Raw genomic sequence first — 18,854 nt, 5'->3', positions numbered from 1 at the left:
GGTGGAGTTGTATTCAATTTTAGAATTTGCCCCATAGAGCTGCGAGTTATTCATAAGTGAAAATTGTACGTAGTTCAACAGCTTTGTAAAACCCCAATTCAAATAAGCTAGGAATGTATTTGAAAAATTATCATTTCTTCTATGAAGTCATCTTGATGAAAATTCCTGTAAGAAAGTCGAGTGAATGGTCACTATAAACCTGAACAAGTATATTTTGTACATCTGCTGGATTAAGTGAAAAGAAAAGGGTGTCAAGTTTGGATCTTTGACATGACACTTTGAAAGTTTACATAAACCATTCCTAAATTCAAACTTCTGCACTACCCTGGTAAATGTTACCCGGGTTCCCCTTGGTATATTAATGAAATCAGATTTAGGGATAATAGAAATGTTACCGGGGTTCCCAAATCATCTAACACTGTTCCCCAACCTTGGCAAAAACACTTCTGATTTTGCACTGCAACAGCTAGATATGAAAATGACAATCCACTCTGTCAGAACACCCTTAAAGTTCACTATGTTAAATTCCACAGACCCTAATATACAGAAGCTTCCCTTGGTTGGTTTTTATGCATGTCTTTCAGATTCTGGTCTTTCGCCATGAGCAAATGTACATTCTGTCAAAGAATCCAATCATTCAGCTGAATCAGTAGCAGTGAACTGAGTCAAAAAACCTATTTTCTCCTACTTGAGATGTCTGCTATACAAAGATGTAATGTACTTGTGCTCAGCTTGGTACTTGGAGACCCCTAAACGGATTCTGCAAACCTGATGTATCATTTGACTTGGCTGGCTATTACACAGAGACTAATTTTTACTGATTTTGCAGGATAATGACCCACGACTGCCAGCCTCTGTACATAAAAAAAAAATCAAAGTCGTTGATTTCCAGGCAGGAAGGGTTATAGAGGGCTTACCATATTCCTATTCCAAGGTAAATCGTAGCAAACTGTTTAAGAAATTGATGCAATTAACTTTGTTCGTACAGTGCCAATTAATCATTAAAGAACTGCACTGTCTGTTCTTATGTGATCATCAGAACTCAGTGTTTTAATACAAATATTTGACTTCTCCAGGAAAAACTGTCTTTTCAGACTCTAGCGATGTAATCTGCAAAAATGGAATCTACTGATCATTTGCAAATTTCAAGTCTGCATTTTGTGTCCAGACTCATCTTTACTTAATTTTATCTTTACAGTAAAGGGAGGTGGTTGTCAGAACTCTGCTTAAAGGATGCCAGGGACCCCTATGTATGTTGGCAATTGTTGAAAGTTGAAACATGTTTGTTAACAATGAATATCGTAAAATTTATATGTTGTAGCTATGTTGAAGTGATGCATATAGATATCATGCATGAAATACATTGTTTACAAACAAGAGGTCGCACACGTGCAGTTCTGACGACCACCCCCTTTAATTAATATGAAGAAAAATTCGTTCTCAACCATTCTGTTAATTTACATACCACACTTATATGTGGCTATGGTCCATTTCTGTTTTTGATGATACAATTCATTTTCATTTGCACTAATCACATCACAAGCAGATATCAGCAGGATTTCAGCTTTAAATAACAATCATTCCATCTCTGCCATTCTTTCCTTGGAAACCCCTTTTTGTATTTTTATAATTTTAATGAACCATGATGACCTTTTTCATCAAATTTATCTGTGTCAGGGATAGGGTAAATGAAAATTGCATTTGTTCCCTAATGAATCTTGGCAATTTCTCTGTGGTATGTGGGGCGAAAAATTACAGATGTGTACTCAAATCTTATGATACACATCTCTCAGTGCAGTGTTTGCATCTATACAGAAAGATTATTTAGTTGGGATATTTAAAATATTCCATGTTATTACAGGGTTCAAATAGAGCTAACCTGCTGACATCACAGTAGTCAATAGAATACTGCTGTCTACAAAAGATAAAACATGGGCCTGTACAATGTAGTTGAAAATCTTTATGAGAAAGAACCAGACAGAGCCACTGTGTAGGCTAATTTTCAAGAGAAAGATTACTTGACTACGGAAATCAACCATTTGGTAGAGGCAGGTTTGTAGAAAATAGCTGGCAGCTGGCAAAAACAACCTGCTGTTAGCAAAAAATTTGCCGTCGTGAAAATTAAGTTTTAGCGAAAAATCAGGACATTTTGCACAAACTTAATGTGCACATACACTACTTGTAACCGCCCATACTTTTATTTTTGCCACCTGTAACCAAAATTTTCTACATCCGTGAGAGGGGTGGTCAGAATGAGGACATGAAGGTAAAAATTTGTAATAGAAAAGTATAAAAGAAATTTATTAAATTAAGAAGATTCATAGTTTGAAATTTACCAGCTTTTTCAGAAGTAAGAATATTTCCAATACAGCCTATCTGCAGATCTAACATTCCATTCCGGTGTCCAAACACGGCACATTTCTAACACCACAGTAAGTACAAACATCTCAATTTTTCAATGACAAAAATAAAACACTACTTTATTTCAATTTTTTGTATCATATACAAAACAGTAAAAACTTTAACATGAAAATCTTAAATCACATTTCCTAAAATATATAAGTCAGGTTGGACAAAAGGGTGCTGAATATCTCTTGGGTCTAGGTTAGACTTGGGTTGATGAAATCTTCAAGAATTTTAGAAATCCTGGAATACAAAAAAAGAGGAAATTACATAACGTTAAATGGTAAAATTGTATCTTCCTTATTTCATCATTTATAGTTATGTGGTATAGTAGTTGACACACATGCCACTTTGGTACAAGTTAAAGTACTTGTTATACTGACAGAATTGCTTTCCCTGTAAATTAACTGTTCTGAACACCAAACCCCAACATAAAGCCATTCCCTGAACATATTGCAAAGTTCCAGCAGTGCATTTGAAGCAAATGAGAAGATTATTCCCAGGTCACGTGCCTTTGAGTTGAAGCATTGATTAAAATGAGGACCAATAGATCTGTGGTGGGGTATGTGATCAGAAAGCCAATATGCAAATACTGTAGGTGTTTCAAAACATCAATTTTTTGTTTGCATGGTATATAGATTTCCCTTTGTTAGTCCCTTATCCAACCAGAAGTTGAATATGTTTTTAAAAAAGCATCGCTACAAATCAATTTTTTTTAAATTTCTGCTATACAGATTTTTTTCATTTTCGATCCCCCCTCCTCCCAATATCTCAGATTTAAAAAGAAAACAAGAAAACTGACAAATGGCAGACTCAAGGTTTGTGACTGCTAACAAAAACTAAATATTGATATTCCAGATAGATGAAACCCTTCCATCCCCATGTAGGTTCCATCCATCCTTTTGAAAACAATAGGAATGTACCAAAATCTGGGGATTAATGGTTTACAACCATGCCATTCTAATAAAAGATATTCCTTTTCCATGAGCTGATTAACCCTTTCACCACCATGGTTTCACCCAAACCCATTGTTATCAATGGTGAGTGTGGACCTGTCTACAGGAAATTAGGGGTGGACAGGTTCAAAAATGTCTAGATGTCATTACACCACTTACCTCGCACGTAACTTTTTCACCGAACGCATAGAACACTCTGGTGCAGCTTCCGCAGTGGCTTGGAATACAGACAGCGAACGGGTTGGTAGCACATCGTGGTTTCTCTTGACATGGATCAACTGCACATGACACCAGTGGTTCACCATTTTGACACATTGCTGTAAGAAGGTATAGAACAAAGGGACAAGATAATAAAAAGTCTGCTTTACCTCTTCTCCTGCCAAGCCTATCACTTCCCAATCTTCCAAATCAGTATAAAGTTGTATTTAGCAAAAATCTACATGTATTTTCACCTACTTGGCATGGTATGCTATAGCAGGTTTAGTAAATACCATTTTACAGTATCTCTGTTTTCCGGGCTGTCAAATGTTCAAGTCTTTGTTAAATTGCAACAAATGGGACATGTTATGTCTCACTGCTTTAACAAATTTGACCTGATTGGTGAAAATGAACTTGGGTTGAATATAATCGTAAACCACATATCAATTTTTACACTGAAATCCTGTATAATCCTGATACACTACTTTTGAATTTTCTACATGTACTTGTACCCGTGACAGTTGGGTAAAGCCTGTGTTGGGTAAAGCATCTATCAGCAAAAGCGTGTAAACATAACAGTAACTGTGAGCAGATACGTTAAGTATACTATTCAATAAATAGTAGCTAATCAAAACACAGGATGCTATCAAGTGATCAATACCCTCTCACCTGTCACTTCTCTGTCACTGCTCACTGTCTGAGTATTGCTTGATGATCTGTCACTACCTGAAACACAGGTCCTTGAGGTACAGTCCCAATCACCGTCCACACATGTGCTGTAATGCAAACACATGGTTAGAAATTTTGTCATTTATAGGTGAATGATTATGCTGTAAAATTTGCAAAGATACCATGAGGGGTTTTTCATCAGTGATCTAAAATCAGGAAATGTTACAACATATTTCTCACCCTAGCATGATTAACTTTGGTTTCATTGGCTTGTGTTTTGTGCAAACTGTACAAAAATTCCAATCAGCGAAACAGTTTCTGGCAATTCTTAATGGCAACCTCTGAGAAAACAAAGATCTTGATCGAAGGAGGACCCATCAAAGATGGGAGTGGCAATACTTCATTCTACAGATGGAAAGATGAAATTTGTTGGAATTTCATTGAACAACCGTAAATTGTGCATGTGATAACAAGATGGTATGAAAGCATTAAGTATCTCAGAAAATTGTGTTCTGAACTTGATGTATGCCATTATTGTTTTACAGGAGGCACATCATCCACGACAGAAGTGTACAACTTTGAATCCAGGAGGTGGGTAGGGTGGGGGGGGGATGTTACTTCTATTACCTGCCAATGCATATACATGCCGCCCTTTAGGAGGGCATTTTTACCGATGTGGTCTAAAATGGGGGTATAAATTTTGGTGCGTCCAGGGTCTACAATGGGACATGATTTCATCCAGCAAAATTTAAAGTTAAACATACGTTTCTTCGCCAAAATTTTTAGACTTTCCCTGTAAATGTTTTACGCAAAATTTTTATTTTTTTCTGTTGCAGCAAATCATAACTTAGCCAGGGGCAACACATTTTCAGAAAGGCTTTGCTTGTGCCCCAGCCATACTACCATAGCTTAGTTTAGTTTTGCCCCATAATGCTTTGTAAATTTCCATTTTATGGTTATTTACCGGGGTCAAAGGTTATAGAGGTCTAAAATGGGGTCCTAAAATGATGAGATTTCTGGTCTTAAATGGGGTATGGATTTTTTTTATGTGTGGCACACCGCTAGCATTTCTCCCGGCAGGTACCACCCCCAGGCTTTGAATCAGCAACAGCAGAGTGCAAGATTAGTCAAGAATGTAATGCAATATGCTTAGTTTCCTGAAGAAATTGACAATTCATTTATGCAAAGTTTGTTCATGAGCATTGTCTGAGTATGCAAATCAACCCAACCATGAGTCTTTGTCAGGGGTGAGTATTAGGCTAATGTGCAGCGTATTGCAAGCTTTTAGCCGCTTTGTCGGCTGAAACTATTGTTCTGGTAGGATTATTTCCAAACAGCCAATCAGGCAGAGGATAGCCCGTCTTTCAGACTCCTTAAGTTGCTGTAAATAACAACAATCTACCAATCAGATGTAACTGTCTCAGCTGCCCAAAATCTTGCATGATGTAGAGAACCGATGAGTAAAAGCTGCAGTGATAATATTGCCATGACAACCTGTGCCAGCCAAATTGACAAATTTTCAAACATACACGAGATCTCATATGGCTGTGATGTAAGGAGGTATATGTTAACACTGAAGGATCATGTAGAAATTGGTAAATTGCAGTCTGCTTTATTGGCAGAGCAGAAAAGTACATTTACACTTACCATGTATTGCAATCCTTCTTGATTGTGCTGCCTGCTTTCGCTTTTCTTCCATTGTGGTAGCAAACACCTGAAGACAGAGTGAGATCGAGCTTGATGTTCAGTGACCGGTTTATAGAATCTCTGAACTGAACGATGGATTTATAAGTAGTCATGGTGTGTTATCAACATTCTGTACAGTCTTCCAGTGTGAAAATAACATGGATGAGATTATATATATGTCACAACTCACTGCTTGTCCACCACCATAATTCTCAACCAACCAACTTGTGAAGCAAACTTGTGAATCGCCAGGTGACAGCATGACTTGCCATGTTAGAATTAGAGAAAAAGGGGAACAATTTGAAGTTGCAAAATAATTCCATTCCTACCTCTCTGGCATCGCTTCTTGGTACACCTCCAACTACCACCTTCTATGCACCAACTGAAGAAGGGAAAAAGAGATTTTACTTGGTTGTTGTAGATGAATACATGCACCCAGCAACCCCATTTCTAAATGTGTGGATCAGACCACTATAGAGTGAAAACCATGGGGGGGACCATGGTGTGGTGATGGTGACATAGCAGGGGTAAAGGATCCCAACCAAAATGAACAAGAGACATTATGCACTTCGGAATTGTATTTATGACCACTTTATCCAAACAAGCGACCTAGCGGCCGATATAGCTCCGCTGTGTTTATGTAGAGAATAACTATTTTTGACACATGTTGATGAAGAAGGTGGAAATCTTTGATAGCTCAATGAAGTGGCCAGAAAAAAAATGGCTAAAATAAGCTGCAAAAATACACAATTGAGGATTTCATCATACTTTAAATGTATCACATAGGATCATCCCTAAGAACATGTCAACCAAAGCTATCTGATGAGTAATTTTTGAGAATAAATTTTTGACCAAAAATGGCAACCATTGCCCCAAAAATAAAAAATTGCAGATTTCATCATAATTTCAAAAGATCAAATTTAGTTCATCTATAGACACCTGTATACCAAATTTCAAAGCTGTTAGGCAAGTACTTTTGAGAAACGCATTTTTGACCCAAAATGGGAAAAATTGCCCCAAAATTCAAAATTGCAGATTTCATCATTATTTCAATAAATATCATTTAGTTCATCAGAAATTCAATATATATTACTTAGCTCATCTGTAGAAACCTGTATACCAAATTTCAAAGCTATCAGACCAGTACTTTTTGGGAAACACATGTTTTGACCAAAAATGGCAAAAATTGCCCCAAAATTACAAAATTGCAGATTTCATCATAATTTCAATAACTATCATTTAGTTCATCTGTAGAAACCTGTACACCAAATTTCAAAGCTATCAGATGAGTAGTTTTGGAAATACACTTTTTTGACCAAAAATGGCAAAAATTGCCCCCAAAATACAAAATTACAGATTTCATCAGAAATTCAATATATTACTTAGTTCATTGATAGAAACCTGTATACCAAATTTTAAAACTATCAGACCAGTACTTTTTGAGAAATACATTTTTGACCAAAATTGGCAAAAATTGCCTTAAAAATGCAAATTTGCATATTTCTGCACAATTTCAATAAATATCATTTAGTTAATCTGTAGAAACCTGTATACCAAATTTCAAAGCTATCAGATGAGTAGTTTTGGAAATACACATTTTGGACCAAAAATGGCAAAAATTGCCACAAAAATACAAAATTACAGATTTCATCAGAAATTCAATACATATTACTTAGTTCATCGATAGAAACCTGTATACCAAATTTCAAAACTATCAGACCAGTACTTTTTGAGAAATACATTTTTTGACCAAAAATGGCAAAAATTGCCTTAAAAATGCAAATTTGCATATTCTGCACAATTTGAACAAATCTGAAGTAGATCATCCCTAGGGACCTATGTACCAAATATCAAAGCTATCTGACCAGTAGTTTTGAAAAAGAAGATTTTAAAGATTTTTTTACCAAAAATGACCAAAATTGCCTTAAAAATACAAATATGCAAATTTCACCACAATTTGAACAAATCTGACTGAAGTCACCCTAAGCAAACTGCATATCAAATTTCAAAGCAATCGGACAAGCGATTTCAGAGAAGAAGATTTTTTTAACCAAAACACCAAAAAATGCCCCAAAAATACAAATATGCAAATTCACCACAATTTGAACAAACTGAAGTGAGGTCACCTCAAGTGAACTGCATATAAAATTTCACAGCAATTGGACTTGCGGTTTCAGAGGAGAAGGCAATTGTTGACGGACGACGACGGACGACGGACGACGGACGACGACGACGACGGACGACGACGGACGACGACGGAAAATCAACCTATTTGATAAGCTCCGCGTCGCTGACAGCGGAGCTAAAAATGAAGTGGAAATTATCAATATTTCACATATTGCAACATAGAATCAAACCCAAAAATATGTAAATCAATGCCATTATTCATATGGTGCACTCACAAATTTCAGATATTGAAGAGAATGAGGTTGTCATTTACTTCTGAATTGATTTTTCAAATTATTACATTCCTCACTGATTTGATTGTCATATGCTCCATTTCCAACTTGAATTACATGCCAATTTGATTAAAATGGCATTATTTCATTAAAAATGTTTCATGATGGCAGTTTCATGATTTTGTTTTCCATATGGCAGCTCCTATGATTTGATCTTCCCTTACCAGTATCATTGATTTCATTGTCCATCTGACATTTTCATTTATTGGGTTTTCCACCTGAGAATTTCATTTTTTTTTCATTGATTTGATTTGCCAAGTGATATTGTTTCTTTGCTTCCGTCTTCTACACTAAACGCATCACAGATTTTGAAATTCTGAATGATGTATACTTCATTGATTTGATTTTCCGAAGGAGATAAACTCACCATTTGTTACAGTCTCTGTAGCTGCTTTGGGCCAATTCATATCCCTTGCCATCTCCATCATAGCATTCATAGTTTCTGGGTGGCTCTGTCACAACTTCTTCAACTGCACAGACAATATGTAATTATTATGACATAATATATGACTTCTTGGAGTACCGAGTACTTGAACTTGAAAAATTGTATTTGTAATTTTGAATGTACTCTGATTGATATGGTACGACGCAAGCTAGTACAGGGACATCGAAAACGTCACTTGAAAAATAATAGCTGTCAGAAAGTGATAGTTTTTCATAAAACATTTACTTGCACACAGGTCCATGGAAATTCTGCTGTTGTAAAAAATATTTTTAATAAACATCCATTTCCCCTTTCAAAGACTGGAAAAGGTTATTTAAGTTCAAAAAAAGGGTCGACATAGATTAAGCAAAGGTCAGAGGTGAAAGGTTAAAAACTCACCTGGGGTCTGGTCATACTTTGAGCAGTCTGGTCTACCCCTGGTCTCACTACCTGGGATTTCTTCACCAGTGGTTGGGTCGACACAGAAGCAGTAGCCGAGTCCAACATGGCACTGTACCTTGGAGTAGGAGCTGTCCGGTTCGCACCATGGACGAACAGCGCCAGCTTGCAGCTGAGTGGTGGTGTCATAGAGCTGCTGGGCCGTCTGACAGCTTCTTGCTGGTATGGGAACTGTAATGAAATAACAAAAGTAATGTATTATACTTGCTCTTTTCTCAACCTTACATTCTCAAATACTTGTGAATGTCTTACAAGTCAAGAAAAGGTTATACACTGCCCCCTTGTTATTCATGTAAACTAGAATACCATTTTACATATCACAAGAAGCTATTAAAAGTACAGTCATTTGTGAAATTGGACAACTTGAGTTGCAGTGTCACAAATTTAAAGTAATTTCTGAGTTGCTGATGTTTTTATTTGCAAGTGGAATGTACATTCCAAAATATATCTTCAGAACAGGTGTTGGTCCAGACATGGCCAAGAATTCAAATTTGTGTTTAATTTACTTCTGACAAGGTTTATAAATGTAGATGCATACCTGCACTTAGACCACAGGCTATCTTTCATGTGAGTGTCACATACTATTTGCATGGGCTGCCTGGACTACCAAAATGATTTTATTCAATTGTTCTCAAATTATGTTTGCACCTGTGAAAAAGTGGAGGACTGTGCAGACTCAAACCATTGGGGGCATGTCTTAGTTTGCTGAATGAAACCGAAAGTCTGCACTGGAATGTAAAACTATTGGCATCCCTGGAGCGATCAGATTAAATCACAAGTTAAACAATTCTTGACTTTAATAAGTATTGCCAACTTACCTGGTCTGTCTTCTCTGATCGGTGTAGCTAGTGAGAGATCAGAAATAGATATTTAATTCATCTTGGTAATGTTTTTGAAAAGGAGTTTCATAGATATTATAGATACTGGTAGTGCCCTTCTTTTACCACTGGTTTCTGAGTCTTTTTATGGAAGCTTCCTTGGGTAGACCTAAGCAGTCATGTCAAGGGTCAACCTCAGCGTTAATACTGATTGGGTAGACTGACAGTACATAACCACAGGTAACTTAGAGTGACATCGTGAAATGAAATCGAAATGCTACAACCGAGATCACAGTACACGTAAAGACCGTTAAAATATTCCCGAATAATATTATAACAATCTAGTTGAAAAAGTATGTTACAATCTCTAAGGTTGACAATGACACTATGAGCCAAATAATCAAAATGGATGGTGTAAGGCTTTTAGACATTTTTAGTCAAAATGGACTGTGTCATGTAATTCAGACATTTTTAGTCTGAGGTAGGTTTCATCGACTTACTCATGTATTGAGAGCAGTCTGGGGTACCAGTGAGGGAAGTAGTTCCTGGGATGGGAGTGCCGTCTGGGGTGACGCAGTAGCAGTAGCCGATACTGTCCTGGCACTGGACGGGCGAGAAGCTTCCGTCTGGCATGCAGCGCGGGTAGAATGCACCGGGAACTGGTGTGTAGAGCTGTTGTTGGGTCAGACACAGTGGCTGTGTGGTGGACTCATTGGTGGTGGCCGTGGTCTTTTTGGTCACTGCACATGTGTGAGGAATTGTGCAGGAAAAATTAATTATAACATACAGTTTGTACTTTAAACACTATACCTGTACACAGCCAACAGCTTACCCTATTTCAACAGTTCATGTAACACATGCTTGTAACATACAAGAAGAAATATTCACCCGACAGCTGAATATTATCAGTCATCAGTAAATTTATTTCCCTCTCCTTTCATCGTAATACGGCTAGCATTGAGTTTCTATGGAGAAAAATTACAAGAAATAGTGCGCCCTCTCTAGGCTGATACGATGTATTAGCGCATTGAAAAAATTGCAGTGAAAAGCCCAAAACATAAAAACACTGATAAACAGTAAGTGAAATGTCAGAACATTTCAATAAAAGACAGAAAGCTTACCATTACGATTGAAAGTCCAGCATGCTGGGGTTCCCTGGGTGACATGGGCAAGAGTCTGAGGCACAACATGCCCAGTGGGATCCACACAGAAACAGTAACCTGTGTTAGGGTTGCACTGCAGTGGGGTGAAGGTACCATTGGGTTCACAGAAAGGTACGTATGCACCTGGTGTCTTCATGGCCGTCTCTCTCTGCTGCAGACATGTCTGGGAGACTGTCAAAGGACATGAAGGGACAAAAAATTATTAACTTAGAATTCTGTACCCTGATAGTTGAATTCAAAACATTTACATTTCTCAGTCCTGTGAAATATACAATTGGATTTCTATCCATGGTATTGTGCAGCATATACATAATTCTATTTCAATGAAACATTATTTCTCTTAATATATTTTTTACTGCATCATTAGAATTTCAGGGTTCACTACTCAATTGGCCAAGAGGCATGCTAAATCAACTGGTCTTGGTGGAAAAAAATTGGTCTTGGGTACTTTACTGCTGGACTTGCCCACGCCATAACTCCCATTTCAATTTTATGAATGTCAGGTTGCACAAGCTTACCTGTTGTGTTCAGGACATTGACAGTGTTCACATAGATGGCTGTATTGTTGACCATGTGTCCATCCTTTGTGACAGTCACGTTCAATGTCACTGCAATAAGACCAAATATGTGATTAAATTCAATTGTTTTGCGATCACAATCAATATACACATGGTTGGGGCTCTAATTCACTTCCGAAATTTGCCTCTTTTCAGTGTCAAAGTGAAAGAATACCCTGAAAAAATCCAAGCGTCAACAAGGATACAGCGTTTCCGTTAACGCAAAATCGTGCGTATTTTACGCAAAATTGTTCGGAAATACGCAAAAAAAATAATGACTGCGTAAACTTATACGCATTGAGAAATGCTGCCCCGTGACACGGACGTACTTGGCCTGCACTACATTGCCTGAACGTGGTTCAATGCGGGACAAAAATAGAACACATGCACCTGCTTTGAAGTGACATTTATCATGATATTGCAACATTTTAGACTTTAGCAGCACTTTATGCAACATTGTATTTCATCATCACAAAGCATCATGTCAATCAGTTCTGTAAAGACAATAACACTACAGAATTTGATGCAAAAAATTCGAGAATCAATCGAGTCTACGTTGTGGTAACACATTACGTCATTTCGTTGCGTGTTAGGTGGAAGTGTTTACGGGTGACGATTTAGACTCTGTCGGGTGCATTCTTAAAAGGTCCCGCTGGACTTTGATCAGTATCTGCTTTTTGTTGGCCCTTTGAAAACAGTAATTCCATAGTCAGAAAGTATTTTCTTTGAACATGAAGTCATATAGGCTGCTCATCGACCATGGATGCATTACGGCATTGCCAGCGTTCAGCTGTGTATATCTTGAAGCCCCCCAGGTTATTGTTTTTTTGTTAACAGAGCATGCGCATTACAGGAAAAAACCACAAGTTCTACAGAACAGACTGCCCAACTCACTTCAGATACCGATTCCTACTGTACGCATTTTTTATACATTTTACGCATATAAAACTCAGTTGCGTAAAATCGTACGCAAGTTTTGAAATTGTAACGGAAACGCTGAAGGATAATAATAGTGAATACTAGGATTATCTTCCTGTTGAATTTCTGTCTGTAAATCTCCCCGATGAGTGTTTAAACTTCTTGGGGGGTCCCAACCTAGAGCTATTCAACTTACCATTTCTGTACTGTTCACATTTTGGTCTTGGCAAGATTGATGGCGTGACGGTGTTTGGGATGGCAACACGTTGGTATCTACACAGTAGTAGACACTGGTGACTGGGTTGTACTGCAGAGGTTCATAGCTACCGTTGACTGGTGAGCACATGGGTTCAACCACTCCGAAGATTTCCTTGGCAATCTGAGTCTGGCGTATGCATGGTGGCACAGCTGATGGTGGAGTGTTATAAAAAATTTTTACTTCATCCGTTCAGTACAATCAGATATTACAATGGTCTGCTACCATTGGATTGTTGCTAACGAAATGCACTGAATGAAATGAGACACTCTGCCTAATCTCTGAACATACACTTTTGTTTCATTTGATAGTGAGAACTGTCACTTTTCCCCCTTTTCATAGTTTTCAAATTTGTGTTCATTTTTTCTTATTTAAAATTAGCTTTTCTGTTTGTATGCCAATGTCATTAAAAAAGAGTGATGATCTTGTTATTCTGCAAATTACATAATCTCATAAATGCTATTTATGCACAAGAAACCTATGTATCCATTGAAATGAAATCAAAATTGTAATTTTTGTTTTGTTTTGTTTTGTTTTTTTAGGAAGGGAAGGAAGGAAGCATTGAGAGCAAAGAGACATGTAATGTATATACATACTTGTGTTTGTGGTTTTAGTCACATTGGTCATATTCAAAACATTCCATGGGACGTTGGCATAGATGGTTCTAGCGCCCTCACTGGTCATGACGGTGACTTTCCTCACAGTGGTCATATTGTTGATGGTCTGGGGTACGGTCATCAAGGGCACACTGGTGTTCGTCATCACCGGAGTGTACACCGTCTTGGGTCCTGTTGGGGTCATCACGGTGACATTGGTGACCAATGGGGCGGTCTTAGAGTCGATGATGATGGTGCCATTGAGAGTGGAGTTCAAGTTCACTGGCAGTAACACAAAATAAAAGAAATCCAATAAACATCACGTTAATATGTATAGACAATCATAAAATGACAGTCTAAACACTCTTTTAACTGGTAAGATATGCTTTTATTCAGACGTTTATGTGACTAAGAAAATGTGATTTCACAAAAGTTAAATTTTTGAGCTTTATTCCATCAATGAAATTTACATGCAGCATTTTCATACATCATTAAGTATGTGATGCATATCACATTCAATTTCACTTTCTTGATAAAGAACACCAGATTTACTAAAATTCTTGAACCTAACTCAAGATTTTTCGGAATGTCATGCTCTAGCTACATGCAGTCACTCACTCATTGCACTTGAAAACAGTAACCACTGATATTCTTCGCACATGATACACATATATACTAGAAGTGCTATTCTGAGACTGGACACATTCCTGGCAAGATTGGAGAATACTGGGCCCATGATAAGATGAAATACAATTCAGCACTATCTTAGGGGGTATGTTTACATCTTTTCACCATGAAAGGCACCCTCAGACAAGCACGTATTACTACCATAATGAGAACAGAGTCCCGTGTTTTTCAGGTATGCTGCATTGTACATCATGCGAAAGTCTCATACTAATATGAGATGTACAAATGGACAAAAAAAATATTGAAGCCTTACAGTTTCTGTAGGGTTCACAGTTGGGTGCTGGGTTGGTGTCAGAGACAACAGTCAGTGTTCCTGGTACGGTAACGCCTTGGTTGTCCACACAGTATGCTACATCTCTGATCTGCTGAAGTGGTGTGAAGGTGCCGTTCTCATGGTGGCATGTCATGGGGGGTAAGTGGAGAGGTCTTGCGATCTCTGGTGACGAGTGCATGGGCCAACCGCTGTGGCAGGGGAAAGAGATGAGACAACAAGTCATTGACAATGACATAGTCCCCCATGTAATTGGGACTTTGTCGCTGGAAGTGACAAAAAATTGAAGTTGATATGATGCGCATGAAACAAGGAATGCAGGTACCAAAGCCCTGTCTGTGACTGATGCCCTAGTTGGATTGGATTGTAAAAAAGTAGTGGCATAGGGTTATGTCCTTTTACCAAGTTTGACAGAATTTGGTATGTCATGCCCTGGCGTTTTAAATGTCAAAATTCAAATTATATGCAGAAACTGGTCCAGGCATGTGAACCAAAAATGTCCTCATGTTCAGTACAGAAGAGACTTCCTATATCTGTGGGTGTATTGGAAAGGGTCCCTTCCTGGGCAGAATTCACATTTTAGCGTACCAGAAGCATTGTTGAAAACAACCCTGCATTTAGATCTGTCATCAGGAAAAAATTGTCACTGAAAAGATTCTATGCTCTATATGGGGTACATGATGGATTATTTTCAGTCCAATTCTTTGTATATCAAATTTTGTAGGGTAATACTATAGAAGTGTGGTACTGGTGATATAGTAAGTCTGATAAAGATACATTTAGCTTGGAAAATATCTCTGGAACAGTTTTGGAAGGTCTGTAATTACATATTTCTTGTCATAGTTTGTAGATATGGAGGCTATATCACTGTAGATGGAGACTTCAATGAATGATGCAAATTAACAAAAAAATATTATCGCTATGGGGAAGATAAGACAGAGTTTGTTGTTGTAAAATACAGAAATTACTTACTGTTGGTTTGACCACTTTGAGATGATCTAGTTGGGTTTTCAGTTTTGATCTCAGTGGTGGAAATGTCAATCAAAGAAACTGTTGAAGAAAGTGAAGAAAAACAATGCAGTGACAAATGTAAAGCCAAATCATTTCAAACAAGGACATCGTGTACCTTGCTGCAACATTTTAAAATTTGTGGGCAGGAGTGGTGTGGGGAAATACTATACTGACTCTAAGATTGTCACAGAGCAACTAGTCAAGGTTAAATGGTGTCAGGATATTTGCGTACTGTCTGACTGGCTGAGAGTGATAGAGGTTGATGGAGGGATGTACATAGTTTGAAAGAAGATCACATTTGCTATCATCAAATTGTGGGCGAAATCTACAAATCAAGGCTATTGCATTACCAAAGTAAAAGAAATGCAGAGAAATTATACCGGTAATATGATGTGTGAAAATTCTACAAGTACATGTAGCTGTGGAAGTGATTTTGTAATTTTTTTTTCATAAGTCTATTTTGTCTTTTTATTGACAGAATATATCTTTAAAACAGTACAGACAGCAGCAATGAACTTAAAAAATTGCATGCCCTTAATGCAGTACAGACTTTCTGCTAAATTGTACAATTCTTAAAGGGACATTTATTTAGTTATTAACGTCAACTAGAGCTTCTTCTCCTACTCAGACGTGACAAGTTATATCTTAAGTTTGACAAGTCATCGCTGATGACACAGTCCCCACTTGCACCATTAATTAACATGCACATGCACACTACAATACGATGTCTGTGTGCCAAGTTTGAACGAAATCTGTTCAGGGATAGTTGAGTTATGGTTCAAAAACATGGAAACATCACAACAAAATGGGCTCCCGGCGGCCATATTGGATTGTATCGCGAAATAAACTGACGTCCATGTATGTCATAGTACTTTCTCTGTGTACCAACATCAAATCAAAATGCTCAAACGGAAACTAGACTTTACCTCGTCTGATCTATGATCTCTTGAAACTGTTTATCCATGCTGAATGTCATCGTTTAGAGTCCCTTCAGTCAGCAATATTTCAATCAAATTTGGCAAAATGGTTCGGCTCAAAGATGGGCCCGTGTTTACATTCACAGCCCAGAGAAGTTCTTTCAGATCACATCTAGAACAGACTACGTCATCACTCACACAGAATGGTGCAGCATGCAGTCCCGTGCATATACTGTCCATACATCATTCTCGTGGTCTCAAGACTTGTTGATTTGCGTTGCAAATCAGCAAATTTAGCTCCGAAAGAAGAAATCTAACCTTTTTTCGCCATTTTTGCTGAAGTTAGGTGACACTACATAGACTTTTGGCGTACTCATCAATGTTTTTGACTTCTGGGTTGAGTACAGTGTGCTGAATAATGTCACAATGGCTCATTGACCTTACCTAAAACTGTCACTTGATTGGATTTTCATTTTTCTTCACGGAATTTTGAACTTATATTATCAAAATTATTACTTCTATTTTATTTTATGAAATAATTTTAGACAAATAGTGATTACCCATGTATCCGCTTTTCAAAGCACAAAACTTTAATGGTTAATTGCGCAAGTGCTTTCTAAGTGTAAAATGAAATCACTGGGTTCAAAATGGCGACGTCCTAACCACGACATCTCAATCTGTGACAGATTTTTTACCAATCAGTTTGCCTTCACTTTCAGGCAAAATTTCAATTTGCCATCATGATGAATGAGGTCTAAAACAAAAAAAAAGATTCGCCACGTATGATTTTAATTTGCAGGTCCGAATGTGACTCTCACTTCACCTCTGCTTTTCATCTTGCATTGCCACTGATACAGATTCATGTATGGAATGGGATTCAGAAAATTGCGCTGCGTCGCATCGGATTCAGATTCATTTTACGATTCAGAAATTTTCACATCGAATCACGAGAAATTGTTAATTGTATCACAACAAAAATAGACATGCATATGTATGCCAGCGTTTATTACCTTTGTGTAAAGATTGACAGAAGTTGGTGCAGAAATGTTTGAGTTACAGCTGTGAACATGCAAAAATAGATCTGAATAGCCGCCAGACAGCCTTATTTGATAGTATAAAAAAAATAATTTTATGTGCATGTTTGAAATTGGTTCATATTAAAGCTGCATAATGCCAACAGACAAGAAACAAAATGGCCACTTGGCGGTCATATTGGACCATATCCTGAAACATTTTGACATGCATACATCTGCCTTAGTGTATTACCCTTGTACCAAGTTTGAAAGAAATCAGTCCAGGCATGTCTGAGATATCTCAGTGGACAATGTGCACGGATGCATGGACGCACTCCACTCCATGTACAAGTCCCCACCCGACTTCGTCAGTCCGGGCGGGGACTAATAATAAACCAGACACGTAATAATAAAGCAGACTCATATGCTGATTACTGTATGCACGTGTAAAGTACATTTACATACCTTTTATCAACTTTGCTTAGGCCTCTATGAATTTCCCCCTAAGATATGTTTTGATGGTTTGAAAATGACATGAGGGCAATAAACAAATTTATATGATGTTGCAAAGTAGAAGTCCTTTTTGTCATTAATTACCATTGCCACAGGGAGGGGGGTTTTGTAAGTCTGCACATGTCATAGGTCACCAGGGGAGAGGGTTCAAACCATTAAACAATTAACAACAATTTGAACCTCTCACCACCCTAGTTTGGCCTAAGACAGTTATTATCTGCAGCAAAACAGGATCTGATACTGAGTGACATGGGGTAAAAGGGTTTCAGTTTCAGTATGCAAATTCAATATCAGGTAATCAACTGATTCAGTTGTATTAGGATGGCTTAATTGGCACTTACCCACACATACTCTCCCAGTTTCATCCAATTTGTAACCCATAGGACATAAGCAGGTGAAACTGCCAAAGGTATTAATGCAGGTTCCTCCCACACATACTTCTGACATCATTTCACATTCATTGATATCTGAAATACGCAGAGGAAGGAACTTCAATGGCAGAACAATTTTGGAAATGTAATAATAAAATTTTTAACAGTGATGTACATAATGTTATAGACATATAGGGAGTGTAGTTGCAAGTTTAAACACTGACTTTTAAATTTAAAGTTCAAATACAGATTTAAAAATCCCTTCACACCGTATATTTTAAATTCCACTTTCACTAGTGACATATGTTGATGAATAGTTGTAGGGAAAGAATACCAAGGGCATGTTCCCAGTGTTAGAACAGTATACTTTTGGCTATTCTGAAAATGATATCTCTACATAGGACGTTCTTCATACCCTTCTCTGAAGAAATTCAAGACAGTAAGCGTTTCCGTTTCAATTTCAAAACTTGCGTACGATTTTACGCGACTGGATTTTTATTTGCGTAAAA

The 18,854-nt window shown here is 37.6% G+C and overlaps 2 protein-coding genes across 2 annotated transcripts in view; both read right to left on the bottom strand.

Annotated features, from left to right (window-relative positions):
* Window positions 1-2,451: 2,451 nt before the first annotated feature.
* On the bottom strand, window positions 2,452-13,118 carry LOC139151620 (uncharacterized). Its single transcript, XM_070724538.1, has 12 exons — window positions 12,907-13,118; window positions 11,754-11,843; window positions 11,194-11,406; window positions 10,573-10,812; window positions 10,073-10,099; window positions 9,195-9,425; window positions 8,739-8,841; window positions 6,242-6,294; window positions 5,874-5,940; window positions 4,227-4,333; window positions 3,519-3,676; window positions 2,452-2,646 (listed from the first exon to the last, which is right to left on the bottom strand). The coding sequence occupies exons 2-12, from the start codon at window positions 11,806-11,808 to the stop codon at window positions 2,638-2,640; spliced, it is 1,263 nt and encodes a 420-aa protein (XP_070580639.1). The 5' UTR covers window positions 11,809-11,843; window positions 12,907-13,118; the 3' UTR covers window positions 2,452-2,637.
* Window positions 13,119-14,532: 1,414 nt separating this feature from the next.
* LOC139151619 (mucin-2-like) overlaps window positions 14,533-18,854 on the bottom strand; it is a 69,309-nt gene continuing 64,987 nt past the window's right edge. The window contains exons 57-59 of the mRNA XM_070724537.1: window positions 18,316-18,441; window positions 15,493-15,570; window positions 14,533-14,711 (exon numbers count right to left, since the gene is read on the bottom strand). The gene's annotated coding sequence lies outside the window, so the exon portion shown is untranslated. The remainder of the gene's footprint in view (window positions 14,712-15,492; window positions 15,571-18,315; window positions 18,442-18,854) is intronic.

Source organism: Ptychodera flava, chromosome 15 (assembly GCF_041260155.1).
Source record: "Ptychodera flava strain L36383 chromosome 15, AS_Pfla_20210202, whole genome shotgun sequence".
Taxonomy (NCBI): Eukaryota; Metazoa; Hemichordata; class Enteropneusta; family Ptychoderidae; genus Ptychodera; species Ptychodera flava.
This window is presented reverse-complemented; position numbering and strand designations above follow the sequence as displayed.